The sequence below is a fragment of the Ochlerotatus camptorhynchus genome, unplaced genomic scaffold (genome assembly GCF_037179485.1).
Source record: "Ochlerotatus camptorhynchus isolate MF236.1 unplaced genomic scaffold, CSIRO-AGI_Acam_v1.1 ptg000382l, whole genome shotgun sequence".
In the NCBI taxonomy this organism is placed as follows: Eukaryota; Metazoa; Arthropoda; class Insecta; order Diptera; family Culicidae; genus Ochlerotatus; species Ochlerotatus camptorhynchus.
The window spans coordinates 15,327-27,346 of NW_027040869.1; the positions used below are offsets into that span (position 1 = coordinate 15,327).

Genomic DNA, 12,020 nt, shown 5'->3' on the forward strand with positions numbered 1-12,020 from the left:
TATCTGCCTGTTGGTCCATATTCAAAACCACATGTCCCCAACGACCACACACAATGCTCTCCAGAGTTGTAATCTTGTAACCAAACTTGGAAGCAGGGGTGCAAGTGATTTTGATTGACTCTCTTCATCAACTTTCGCTTAAAAAAAAAATACTACAAATCTATCAATTAAAAGAACTAAATTTTCTTCACATTTGTTCCGTGCCTTAGCGGTCCTACGTCAAGCTCCCGTTCGTGCTCCTAGGCAGAGACCCTTCTACTTTTTTTTAAGATTTCGTTTGCGTTTTTTAGACGCACAATAGACCTGTTCATTTTAACAAAAATGTTTGGGATGCACCGGGTCAACCGTGATTACTGTTCATCATGTTAATTTGAACTTATAAAAACAGACCGGCTGTTGGGCCATCCTGCCATGGCGGAGGCATACGAACTATATACATTTATTCATACGTCTGACAAATAATAACACAGCGACAATTATACATGGACAAGTGGTGACATCTATGGACAGGTAGTATTATCACAGACAAACAGACGTAACTCTTTGAAAAACTTGTTCTTGAAAACATAGTATCTTAAAACATATAACCTCAGTAGCGACATCTATCTGGCTTCTCGCGGAAAACAAGCTTGATCGCTAACTCGTAAACAATATTGCATACAAGTTCTATAGAATATATAGAAACGTCAAAGTGATCCGATGCCAGCGCTGCGGCGAGTAGTTCGCGGAACTGATAATATTCAAATCAACCGTTAAATGCATGAACGAAGATACACAATGAAGAGTTACGTCTGTTTGTCTGTGGTATTATTATGTTATGCTAAGGGTAAAGGCAATAAACGTTGCTTGCACGAATAGTTACTTAGTACCTAATGCAATGTTCAGCTTGGATTGTTTCGCTTAGCTGTAGCACAAACGAAGTGACAGACGGAGCGACTCGAAAACCATACCACATGGCAACACCACTATTACTGGCTTGTACCACATGGCAACACTACTAATGGATTGTACCACATTTCAACACTAAATGTACTAGAATGTTTTGGTTCTATCTCTTTCACTCTACTCTAAACTGAAATGCATAAAAAAATGACAAAATGATACACTCTTTGCACAGTGTCAAAGATCATATTGCACACAAAATCAACTATGTTCAAATCAAAACAAAAATACTAGCCCATCTGGTGGCTGATGGCACAAGCTTCTAAGAAAATTTTATTACAGCGAACCACATTATTTTAATTGATTTCTTCGCCAGTTAGTCGTCTGTCACTTCATTTGTGGCTGTAGCAATGTAAAGAAAAAAATCGATAAAGAGAATCGATCATTGCAAGTAGGCCCTTTTGAACGATCACTGTCGAATTTTAGTACCTAGCACTGAAAAAAACTCGATGGCACCTCTATTTATTCTAAGAGATAAGCATTGTAAGTCTGGATCAACAATAGAAAAGGCCCATCAGCATTTGTAAACAAACCGTTTCAAAGCCCATTCCTCACAAATCGAACTATAATCGTGTAGGTAGAAGTTTCCCCTATCCGATGATGGTGTTGGTTTCCGTGGGTGGCCTTCGCATTGTGAGTCGCCTTTGTCTCTGTTGTATAGTCCTCGCTGGACCACCTTGAACGGCTTAACAGCCTCGATGTCATGGGAGAAGTACTCCACCTGTGCTTGGTCCAGAATGGTCTGTACCGCCTTGTAAAATTACAACGCCGGAACCATCATTTTGTATCCTTCCGTGCACAGCTAGATGGTGCACCGGACGCCCTGCGTAATTTGAAAGTTTATTTTTTCCCGCAGTCCGGGAGGGAAGCCCTTTACGTAGAAAGGCGGCATTCTGTCCTTCTCTGGCGGTCCTGTTGTTTCCGTCACCGGCTCTGCACCGTCCTTCAGAACCGAGAACCGATTGTTGTCAAGCAAGCTTCTTCGCAGCTGTCGCACTGTTGTCTGCAGGCCTAGACAGTTTCAAGCGCCATCGCGCGATGTTTTACCAATGGCTGGGTCAGCAAGAGCGTCTCTATTCAACGCGAGAATAAACGGAAAAACGCAATCAAACGAACGAAGAGAGCAAGAGAAAAATGTCGACTGTACTGCTCAACAGTTTGGTAGCGAATGATCGACACTTTGACGAGGAAAAAGATTTGGTAAGCGTTTTTATTACCGCTGCTTTTCTCCTCCCTTTGATTGGTGAAATGGTGAGCGGTCATCCGAGCATTGAGCTCGATCATGTGAGACAAGCCATGTATTAGGTATAGCAAAACACGCTACGTGGGGGAAAGGGGATTAATTGGTCAAAAAATTCTACGTCATTGGATGGTCCCTAATTTTACTTCAAGGCTATGTCCCAATGGGTGAATTAAATTTCACTCGTGGTTAAAAGTGATAGAATAACCCTGCTAGCTCACTCACGCATGCTAAAGTGGACCCTACACGATTGCTTTTATTGACAATAATCGTATTGTCAATACAATCTATATTGACATCAATACATCGAGATTGACAATATTTCTGAATTCACATCATCAATATTATTGTCAATAATTCCCCTTCGCGTCAATATATTGATGCGTGTGGGGTTTGCTTAACACTACCATAAGATAGGGGAAATTTTCGCCTATCTGATATAGTGGTGTTAGCACAAACGAAGTGACAGATGACTAACTGGCGAAGAAATCAATCAAAATCATGTGGTTCGCTTTAATAAAATTTAATTTGAACAAAGTTGATTTTGTGTGCAATGATCTTTTATTGTGTGCAAAAGCGTATAATTTTGTCATTTTTTTTTGAAAATGCTAGTACAATCCAGTAGTAGTGTTGCCATATGGTACAATCCAGTAGTAGTGTTGCAATGTGGTACACTGAAAAATTACAATAGCAGGTTCGTCACCAAAGTTTTTGAGCCGTGGGCCATCAGTTACGCCAAACCGACGATAAAATGCGTTGTAAACAAAAGCTGATGTCCTTTCGAAAAAGTAATCGAAATTTGTAGAACGCGGGATCGTTATCATTCAGGCAACGGGGTTGATCCACTTCGGAGCGATTGCGCCATCGAGGCGACGGCGCTGACAGCAGCCAGGTATCTCGACGGAAACGACGAGCAAGGTGCTTGACAGGATCCGCTGCCTTACTACTGCTGCTACTACTGCTACCTGCTCACCCGCCGTCCGAAGCAAAAATACGTTGAGACACATGATGATTTTCATTGTTGTGAATTACGCTGTGAATTACGTTGTAAATAACGTTGTGATTTTATGGTAATTTATTGGATTTCTTTTACTGGCAGTGATGTTTTATAACTTTTCAGATTCAAGCAGCACGATGGGCAAACAAATGGTACTCGATTATGACGACTGGGTTTGGGGAGAACGTTTATTTCATGAAAACAGTGATAACATTATTACTTTTTATTTGTACATTTTTCAACAGTTTTTTTTAAGTAAAATTGGAAAAGAATTTACTATAGCAGATTTTGAGAGTTATTTCCTATCGATTGGTGTATTTGGATTTTAATTGCATCTATAAATGACAAAGTTATAAGCGTTCAAAACCTTAAACCTTTTCGTGACGGTCGCAATTTTAGATTTTCGATCAACCCCCAGTACCTTCCCGTAAGACGTAGTCTATTTGAAAAGAACAGTAGACATTTGATTGCCGTTTTCTTTTTTCGTCAGTGAGATCTTGCCTTTTAATTGTCTAGGGGAATTAACATATTCTCGGCAACCTAAGCAGCGACCATCTTTCTATAGCCTTTTTCTCTAAGGAACGCACCCATATACAGTATTGGTTTGTTTACAATCTTTTGCTGCCAGCTGTTCTAACAATTTCAGTCGAAAGAATAAAAAAAAAAATTAAAGCAGGTTTACATATGGATCCGTTTCCTAATATTTGTATTAAAAATTAGGATAAAACCAAATAATTCAAATTTTACTCATTAAAATATTTTAAAACCAATCGATTAAGGTAGCGGCGCCGGTGGTGTGATTAGCGTGATTACCTCTCACCTCAGCAGGGCGGGGTTCAATCCCAGTTGGCGCCGGTTCTGAGGCATAACATCCCTGATCACGCGTTCCTTAAGGGAAGTAAAGCCGTTAAAATCTAACCGTAAAATAAAAAAAAAAATAAATATATATATATATATATATATATATATATATATATATATATATATATATATATATATATATATATATGGCCCTCTTCGTCCCCCTGTAAAGTTGGCGTCTGGCCATAGCTTTCTTGTAAGACACATGCAGATGCAGATGATTTAAGATTTCGTAGCTCATTTGATGTATTTGCCATTGATTAGCATGTAGAGTAGTATTCGATACATTTGTAGTTGTTGAAAGCATTTTGAAAAATCCGAGCATACTGAAGACGTTGACAAATAAATAAACGATTTGATAAGTATGAGCGGTAGAAACTTCTGAAAGAAGTTGCAGTTATAACTGATAATTACGTTTACAAAGAATAAAACTGCATTCGTCTCCTACTCTGTTTAACGCTTTTTAAATTTCATCCCATTACTTTTCCCGTTTCAGTGATTCTTAGCTTAATGCTTGGTAGCTCGTACAATCCGAAAAACGTGATTAAATTAAACGAGTTGGTCGAACAGTTCTCTCGTACTGTATACCAGATCTTCATATATAGTTCGAAGCTAATGGCCATTCCTCCTCAGCTAGCCGACCGACTACAGTTGGACGCATGGAAACAGTTTGAAAAGATAGTGCCAGAAACCCTTTCCATAGGTATGTACGATGATTTTGCTCTAGAGAGTGTAATTAAAAAGATGATTTCATTTTAGCTAACAACATAATCGATATTTCTTTAGATGATATCGAACGTGGTGATGGATTGTTATCAAAATTGCAAGACTCCATCACATCACGGAATTGTATAAAGAGAATTTTTGCAGACTTTATTATTGCTGCTGGTGATACGGTAAACAAATATTTCTAGTTATTAAAATGCATGCCTTTTGTCAATTATTTTACTTGAAATGCTTCTAGACTGCTTTTGGGACCTTGTGGTGCTTATACCTTTTAGCCAAAAACCAAGCTGTTCAGTCTCTTGTTCGTAATGAAATCAAAGGCGATTATTTGGAATCGCCACTAATTCGAGGAACAGTCAGAGAAACTCTTCGAATGTTTCCTATTGCTCCATTTATCGGCCGCTTTCTGGATACAGATGCCATTATCGGAGACTACTGCATTCCAAAAAATGTTCGGATATGGTATTTGAGCAAAAAGACATTCTGCTTAATTATGCTTTTATTCCAGACTCTCGCATTGCTATCTTTATACACGGCTGGAAGAGACGAGGGCAATTTTTACTCACCGAATGAGTTTTTACCTCAGCGGTGGCTACGACGAGACGATAAAAACCTTCTGTTCACACCGTTCAGTGCCAACGCAAGTTTGCCATTTGCCATTGGAAGCAGAAGCTGCATAGGGCGCAAAATAGCACTTTTTCAAATGCAATATTTCTTGTCTAAGGTACAGTTTAAAGCAATGATCATTTTCAACCAATCAACCAGTATTTAACTTACTTATTCCAGGTGTTAAACAAATATAAGTTGACAGTATTAAACGAAACAGCCGTTGAAGCTGAATTGAAGTTGATATCAGTGCCTAATACAACGATTGAACTAGCTTTCCGAGAGCTTGACTAGCAACAAATATTATACATTAATTTATAATTTAATAATTTATTATTAATTTATTAATTTAAAATATTTGCTAACAGCCACTTACTGATGTATAGGAGCTCAGCCGAGCGTTAGTCCAAGGTCGGATCGGATTTATTCCAGTAATATCACAGATAATCTGAGGATAATATCACACTGAGCATTCAATCATAAAGAATAGCGTTCGCATTACATTAGTCATTAAAATTATTGTTCAAATCAAAACAATGTGTGACACCTTTTTGTTTGATAATAAATGAAGTGGAAGGTAAAAAAGTCAAAAATTGATTTATGATTTTTTGCTTTCCACTTAATAATATAGATATTTAATAAAGAAGTACTGGGGGCGACCCCGGTGTAGTGGTTAGCATCCATACCTCTCACGCCAAAGTCACGAGTTAAAATCTCTGCTAATTTCAAATAACAGACTAAAGTGGTAATTTTTATACGATACCGTGGTAGGGGTAACAATAGCTGCAATTTCCAAACCTACGACTGGATGCCTTCCTTCAAATAACAATTGGAGTGCGGTAAAAATCGGTAGAACTGTTTGAAACACATCGTCGGTACTTGAGCGGGTCGGAGATGATCTCTTTTTGCCAGTGGTGGTGGGGGAGGGACACCCCTCACCATCTCTCTTCAAAGGAGGAGTTTGGTAAAGAGAGATGATAAAACCGATTTGTACCTTCCTAAAGTTGTCCTAGCTCGCTGTCTACGCATTTTTTGACAGGTATACATAAGTGTCTACTTTATTGTGTTTTTAGATCCACGCACAAGAAAACTTTCTACAGGCCATTGTTCGAAGCGGCGTCCCGGCTGCCATGAGAAGCTCTCACTGCGTACAATTAAAAACACGGTTCAATTTAACGACTTCTTCCTTTGACCATTCGAAAGAAAACCTTTTTCATTGGATGAATGATCTATAAAATCTATAAATTCTTTGTATACACTATTTTTATGAAGCCTAAAAGAGGAAAAAAAAGGTGTGAAAAATCGACCAAAATGTTTGAGCAAACGGGCCGAGACTCTTGCGAATACCCAATCATAGAACCGAAGAATATGGGATAGTTGATCTAGCTGCCTACACATAATCATCATCTTCCAGAGGCTTTAAGCCTGTACTACCATCGGCCCTTTTCAGGGCAACCAAGATTTTTCAAGAGTTAAATTTCTGAACATGTCCCAACTAAAATTCATATCAAAAGGTTCTTCTCAGGGCAATCATACACACTTAGAAATAACTAATTTTACACGTGACGCAATCCATCTTTGACATAAAGGATCAGACGTAAACAAATATTTCATGTAAAATTAAGTGCTCTGAGACTAAAAAGTTTGTTACTCGACGAAAAGTACGTTTGATTGAGTTGAATTTTGCGTCTTTTATGACTCAATTTTATGTCAAAATTGACGCTCGTATATGTCAGTTTCAGAGCACCTAAATTTACATGATTTTTTCTAAGTGTGTGTGTAGTCATACTAAATAGTATAAACAGAGAGAACCCCGCTCAAATTCCTATTCCTACACAAAACGCAAGCTCTTGCTGCAGTTAACATATAACATTTATTATATAAGACCACGTAGTCCTAAATCACCAATTGCGTACAACCACATAGTCCTCTCCAGGCGGGTTCGTATTGGTGAGATTTGCGTGGGTTAGTGAGATGAATTTTTTTGTTAGCTGTGAGAATTTTTTTGTTTTCTGTAAGAACTGTCATTCTAAAGTAAAAATAAACAACAAAACGAAAACAAACCCTACGCTTGCACGGTAACAGTCAAATACCCTTTTATGAGTAAAAGTTAACCCATTTTTAATAAAAGTGGCTTTACTCATTAATGAGTAAATTATTTTAACAACAATGAGTTTCTGCTAACAGTAGCTAACAGTTAGTACTTAATTGGTATAATAAATTACTCATTAATTAGCAGTGCCAATTTTATTGACAATAGGTTCACTTTTACTCATAAATGCGAGTTTGAATCTTACCGTGCACATGACAGTATACGCTAGTGTGTGTAAAATTATATTATTAGTGTAGTGTTCGTGAGATCCTGCTTGGAGAACTCAATAGGGCTGTCCCTTATAGTTTTTTGTGTTGTATTTTGTACAAAGGCGCGAGCGAGGGCGCGAGTGCTGAGAGGTTAAGGCTCTGAACCATTTGGTGGATTATTTTAACTTTTGGTTAAAATTTGACAGATGGAAAGTTATCGATGAACCCTGCTATCCGAGCATGGTTATTTTGGACAGACAAGAAGTTAAATTTTGACAACGTTGGGTTTTCGAACATAGAAAATAACTTTCGAAAAGTCACTTTTAACCACGAGTTAATTTTAACTCGGCAAATGGTTCACAGCCTAAATATAGGTCAATCAATCAGATGGCAGGAACCAATGTTGTGATGATGATGGCGAATCATGAAAAATCACAATAGTTTTCTTGTAAATTATTGGACAGACCGAATGCATTTTTGCACAATTTATTGTCGTTGATTATTAATAATATGGCATTGCAGAGTGGTTACAGATATATTGATTTTAAATCGGCTGGTAATTTAATTGAATCGATGTGTCATGAATCAGCTTGGGTCATTTTATCCATAACGAGTGTTACGTGTAGCTAAATGCAAGAAATTCCGTTAAACAAATTCCTAATCAGCGATGGGCACCAATTTCGTTCGTTACGAATACGGCTGCAGGTTCAATCTTCTTTTTTTCAGGGTAGGATCAGTTCCCAGTAGCTTACAGCGATTTTCATACGGGGGAAAATTCAATGCATCGCGCCAGGGAAAGTACTGGAGAGCTAAACGCACAATTTTTTTGTACAGCCTCGAAGCGGTCGATTCAGTTTCTGATGTATCGACACCATACTATCACGGTAGATTTCAGAATAGAGCGTACTAGGGTACAGTAAAGGCAGCAAGCTTAAAGAGGACCCCGAGCTGCTTGTTAGCTTTTGCTAACGCATCTTCGCAATGCGGTAGGAAAGTGAGTTCACGGTCCAATATCCCACTAAGATCACTCACCTGATCTATGCGTTCGATATTTTGTCCAGATAGGCTGTAGTTGAAATATATCGGTTGACGCTTTCTACTAAATGCGATAGTGTTGAACTTGCATGATTGTACGTACCACTCATTGTAGCACGGGAACTAAGTCCTACAGCAGGGGGCTCTCCTCGGTGTTCGACTTGATCAAGCTTAATAACTTCTATTAACATATCGCTGTACGAACGACCAAAAACGGGTTGGGTGAATCGATGGGTAAAACTTATATGTATCCACGGGATTTTAAAGCATCTCCTTTCAGCAACGCCGTAAGTACAATTAATCATGTTTTGTTGTTTTTGATATCATCCACATCCAGAGGGCCAGTCACTTTCGAATGTATGGGAATGGTAGGAAACCATTTGGAAATGCATGAAAATTTTCAGTTTTTATTCATTATCGTCTTTATGGGCAGTTTTAGATGCACACAAATTGCACGAGTACATTACTATGGTGATAAGGTAAACACTCGTTTATTTGTTTCCTTCTGTGAAAGGATGTTTAGTCACAAATCGTGGATTTTCTGATATTCTCCATACTGCAAAACAGATTTTCCTACCACTGAAGGGGCGACATCTCTCGGATCTTCAGTATAGCTACTACTCAAATCATATAATTAATTGGTCAACAACCGATCCAAAAGAGGATGCCCCAATGAGCGAGGAGAAGAACCCACTCTTTATTGCGAAATGTTAATAACATGGAGTTGGCATTCCCACTCTCCCCATCCAAATAGCTTCATTCGGATGCCCTCATGGTCCCTCCCAATCCCTTGCATTTTTTGTTATCTTATATTTTTGTAATATTTATGCAATGTGAGCAACAGTATAAGATAAAGCAATTATCTCTCATTTAAAATTGAAATATGTTGATAGGGTTTGGATAGCTTGCTACTGCAAATTAAAATTAAATGTAAATGAACCAATTCATATGTTAAATTAGTATAACCTTTGAATATTCCGGACGAAAGATGAAAAAAAACAAGATAGTATGCGTTTCTTGAACTGAATTAAATAATTAAAATCGACTTTTACTTGAGAGAAATATAGATAATTCTACGACCCATTATAAATGTAATAAGAATTTAGGGTATGCAAATAAGGTGGGCAAACCAATAGATAAACCCAGTTAGTGGTACTAATAAAATTCAGTTTAGAAAAAGTGTTCTGTTCGTCTGTTGGATAAAAGCTTCCAGGTGTCAGGGAATACGCCATCTAGAAGTGAACGATTGATGATAGACATTATGGCAGAGGCCAATGATGCTGCACAATTCTTGATGAATGAAGCTGGAATACGAGCCGGACCTAGGCCTTTCGAACCGTCGACAGAATAGAAGCCTTTGTGGATAGCGTTATGACTGAAATTGAGCTGCTGCAGACAAATATCAAAGCTGGGTAAATTTATTTATTTATTTGTCGTCAATCAGTGTAAACCGTTTCACAAAAGTGCTTTTTTTTTTTCTTTTTTTTTTTGTGTTAATTGCAAATACAGGCTCAATCAAATAAACTTTACAGAGCCAAGTTATCATTTGAGTTATACATAATTAATGTCTTAAATCTAGAGTTAAAGGAATTGAACCGATTACTCGCGGTCGTCTCGAGGTTAGTAGAGATTTACAGTTATATGGATGGGGAGAGGGAGAAGGAGGTTTGAGTTATGATTTACGATACAAATATTTCATGAAATTATTTCTATTCAATTTGGTATCCGCAGTAAAATTATGCAACTATTACAGAAACAAACATTAAAAAAAAAACCACACGAACAAAACACAAACTAAACACAAGGTTAGTCAAATTTACAATCTAAGGTTAATATTCTTTAAGAAAACATATATAAGTCTCATAAACCCAAAATATCCCGACCTGGAACACAAGGTTGTCTACCTCGAGCCCAAAGGGAATCATACAACTCCGTGATGCCCAGCACAAGACCAAATAATGTGATCTGCGTCCTGGTAAGCTTGTCCATATTCACAGAGATTGCTGTTCCCCAGCCCAACACGGAACAAGTGAGCGTTTAACGAGTAGTGATTGGACATGATGCGAGACATCATACGAATGAAGTCTCGATCCACATCTAACCCCTTGAACCAAGGACTCTTCGACACCTTAGGGTTGATCGAGTATAGCCATCGTCCCAAACTCCCTTCGCTCCATTTATTATGCCAGCAGACGAGTGACTGTTGACGATAAATGAAGAAAAAATCATCGTAGGCGATTTGTCGGTCGTAAATATCGCCTTCCATAGCGCCCACCTTAGCAAGTGAGGTCGCCTTCTCATTGCCCGGAATCGAGCAATGAGATGGGACCCATGCAAAGGTAATGACAAAAGATCTTAAAATGAGAAATTTAAATGTTCAAATTGTGGTGAAAACCACAAATCCAATTTTTGGGAATGTAAGACTCGCAAACCGATCCTACAATCTCGTTCTAACCGACAGGTAAGAAACGCTCCACGTTTCCGAACAGGTACAAATTCAACGGTCAGCGAGGAACAAATTCTACATTCGTACCCGTAGGTACAAATATCACCCCTGCTTCAAATTTTTCATCTGTACCTACTCTTTTCGCTGCTAACAATGTTCAGCGAGTTAATGGAGCTACCTATGCTGCTATTGCACCGGGTAGAAATCAAAATACTAACCAAAGTAATTCTAACGGAAATTTTGACAATTTTGACTTAGGAAGCATTACTGCCCCTAAAATGGAATTTTTACAGAAATCATTAATTGACATGATTTCTGATATGCTTAAATCTAACTCCATGTTTGATGCTATTCAAACTGGAGTAAAATTTGCAAATAATATTGTCATGACTTTAAAATTCAGTAATGGATTTTAAAGCATTAAATATTGTAAATTGGAATGCTCGATCTCTTAAAGATAATGAAGACGAGCTATTTAACATATTGCCGTTATAACTGAAACGTTCCTTAAACCTGACCATAAGGTTAAGAAGGACGCAAATTACTTGATTTATAGAAATGATCGTCTTGATGGACCCTGTGGTGGCGTTGCCATCATTGTTCATAGACGAATCAAACATAAAATTCTTTCTTCATTTGAAACCAAAGTTTTTGAAACTTTGGGAGTTTCTGTTGAAACAAAATTTGGACAACTTACGTTTATAGCTGCCTATTTGCCATTCCAATGCGTAGGCCAGAAAAAGAATTTTCTCAAGGGTGACCTCCAGAAACTTACCCGTCATAGGTCTAAATTCTTCATTATTGGTGATTTTAATGCAAAACACCGCTCATGGAATAATGCTCAAAGCAATTCCAATGGTAATATT

The 12,020-nt window shown here is 38.0% G+C and overlaps 1 protein-coding gene across 1 annotated transcript; it reads left to right on the top strand.

Moving 5' to 3' along the window:
- The first annotated feature begins 4,260 nt into the window (after positions 1-4,260).
- LOC135710423 (cytochrome P450 315a1, mitochondrial) lies at positions 4,261-11,420 on the top strand. Its single transcript, XM_065232995.1, has 5 exons — positions 4,261-4,743; positions 4,800-4,936; positions 5,005-5,217; positions 5,275-5,490; positions 5,553-11,420. The coding sequence occupies exons 1-5, from the start codon at positions 4,551-4,553 to the stop codon at positions 5,664-5,666; spliced, it is 873 nt and encodes a 290-aa protein (XP_065089067.1). The 5' UTR covers positions 4,261-4,550; the 3' UTR covers positions 5,667-11,420.
- The last annotated feature ends 600 nt before the right edge of the window (positions 11,421-12,020 follow it).

What these genes read in the sequence shown, in the direction of transcription:
- LOC135710423 (XM_065232995.1), top strand. Translation starts at nt 4,551, where the DNA reads ATGCTTGGTAGCTCGTACAATCCGAAAAACGTGATTAAATTAAACGAG. An exon ending in TTATTGCTGCTGGTGATACG is followed by an intron (nt 4,937 to 5,004) that starts GTAAACAAATAT and finishes AAATGCTTCTAG; the next exon opens with ACTGCTTTTGGGACCTTGTG. An exon ending in ACTACTGCATTCCAAAAAAT is followed by an intron (nt 5,218 to 5,274) that starts GTTCGGATATGG and finishes CTTTTATTCCAG; the next exon opens with ACTCTCGCATTGCTATCTTT.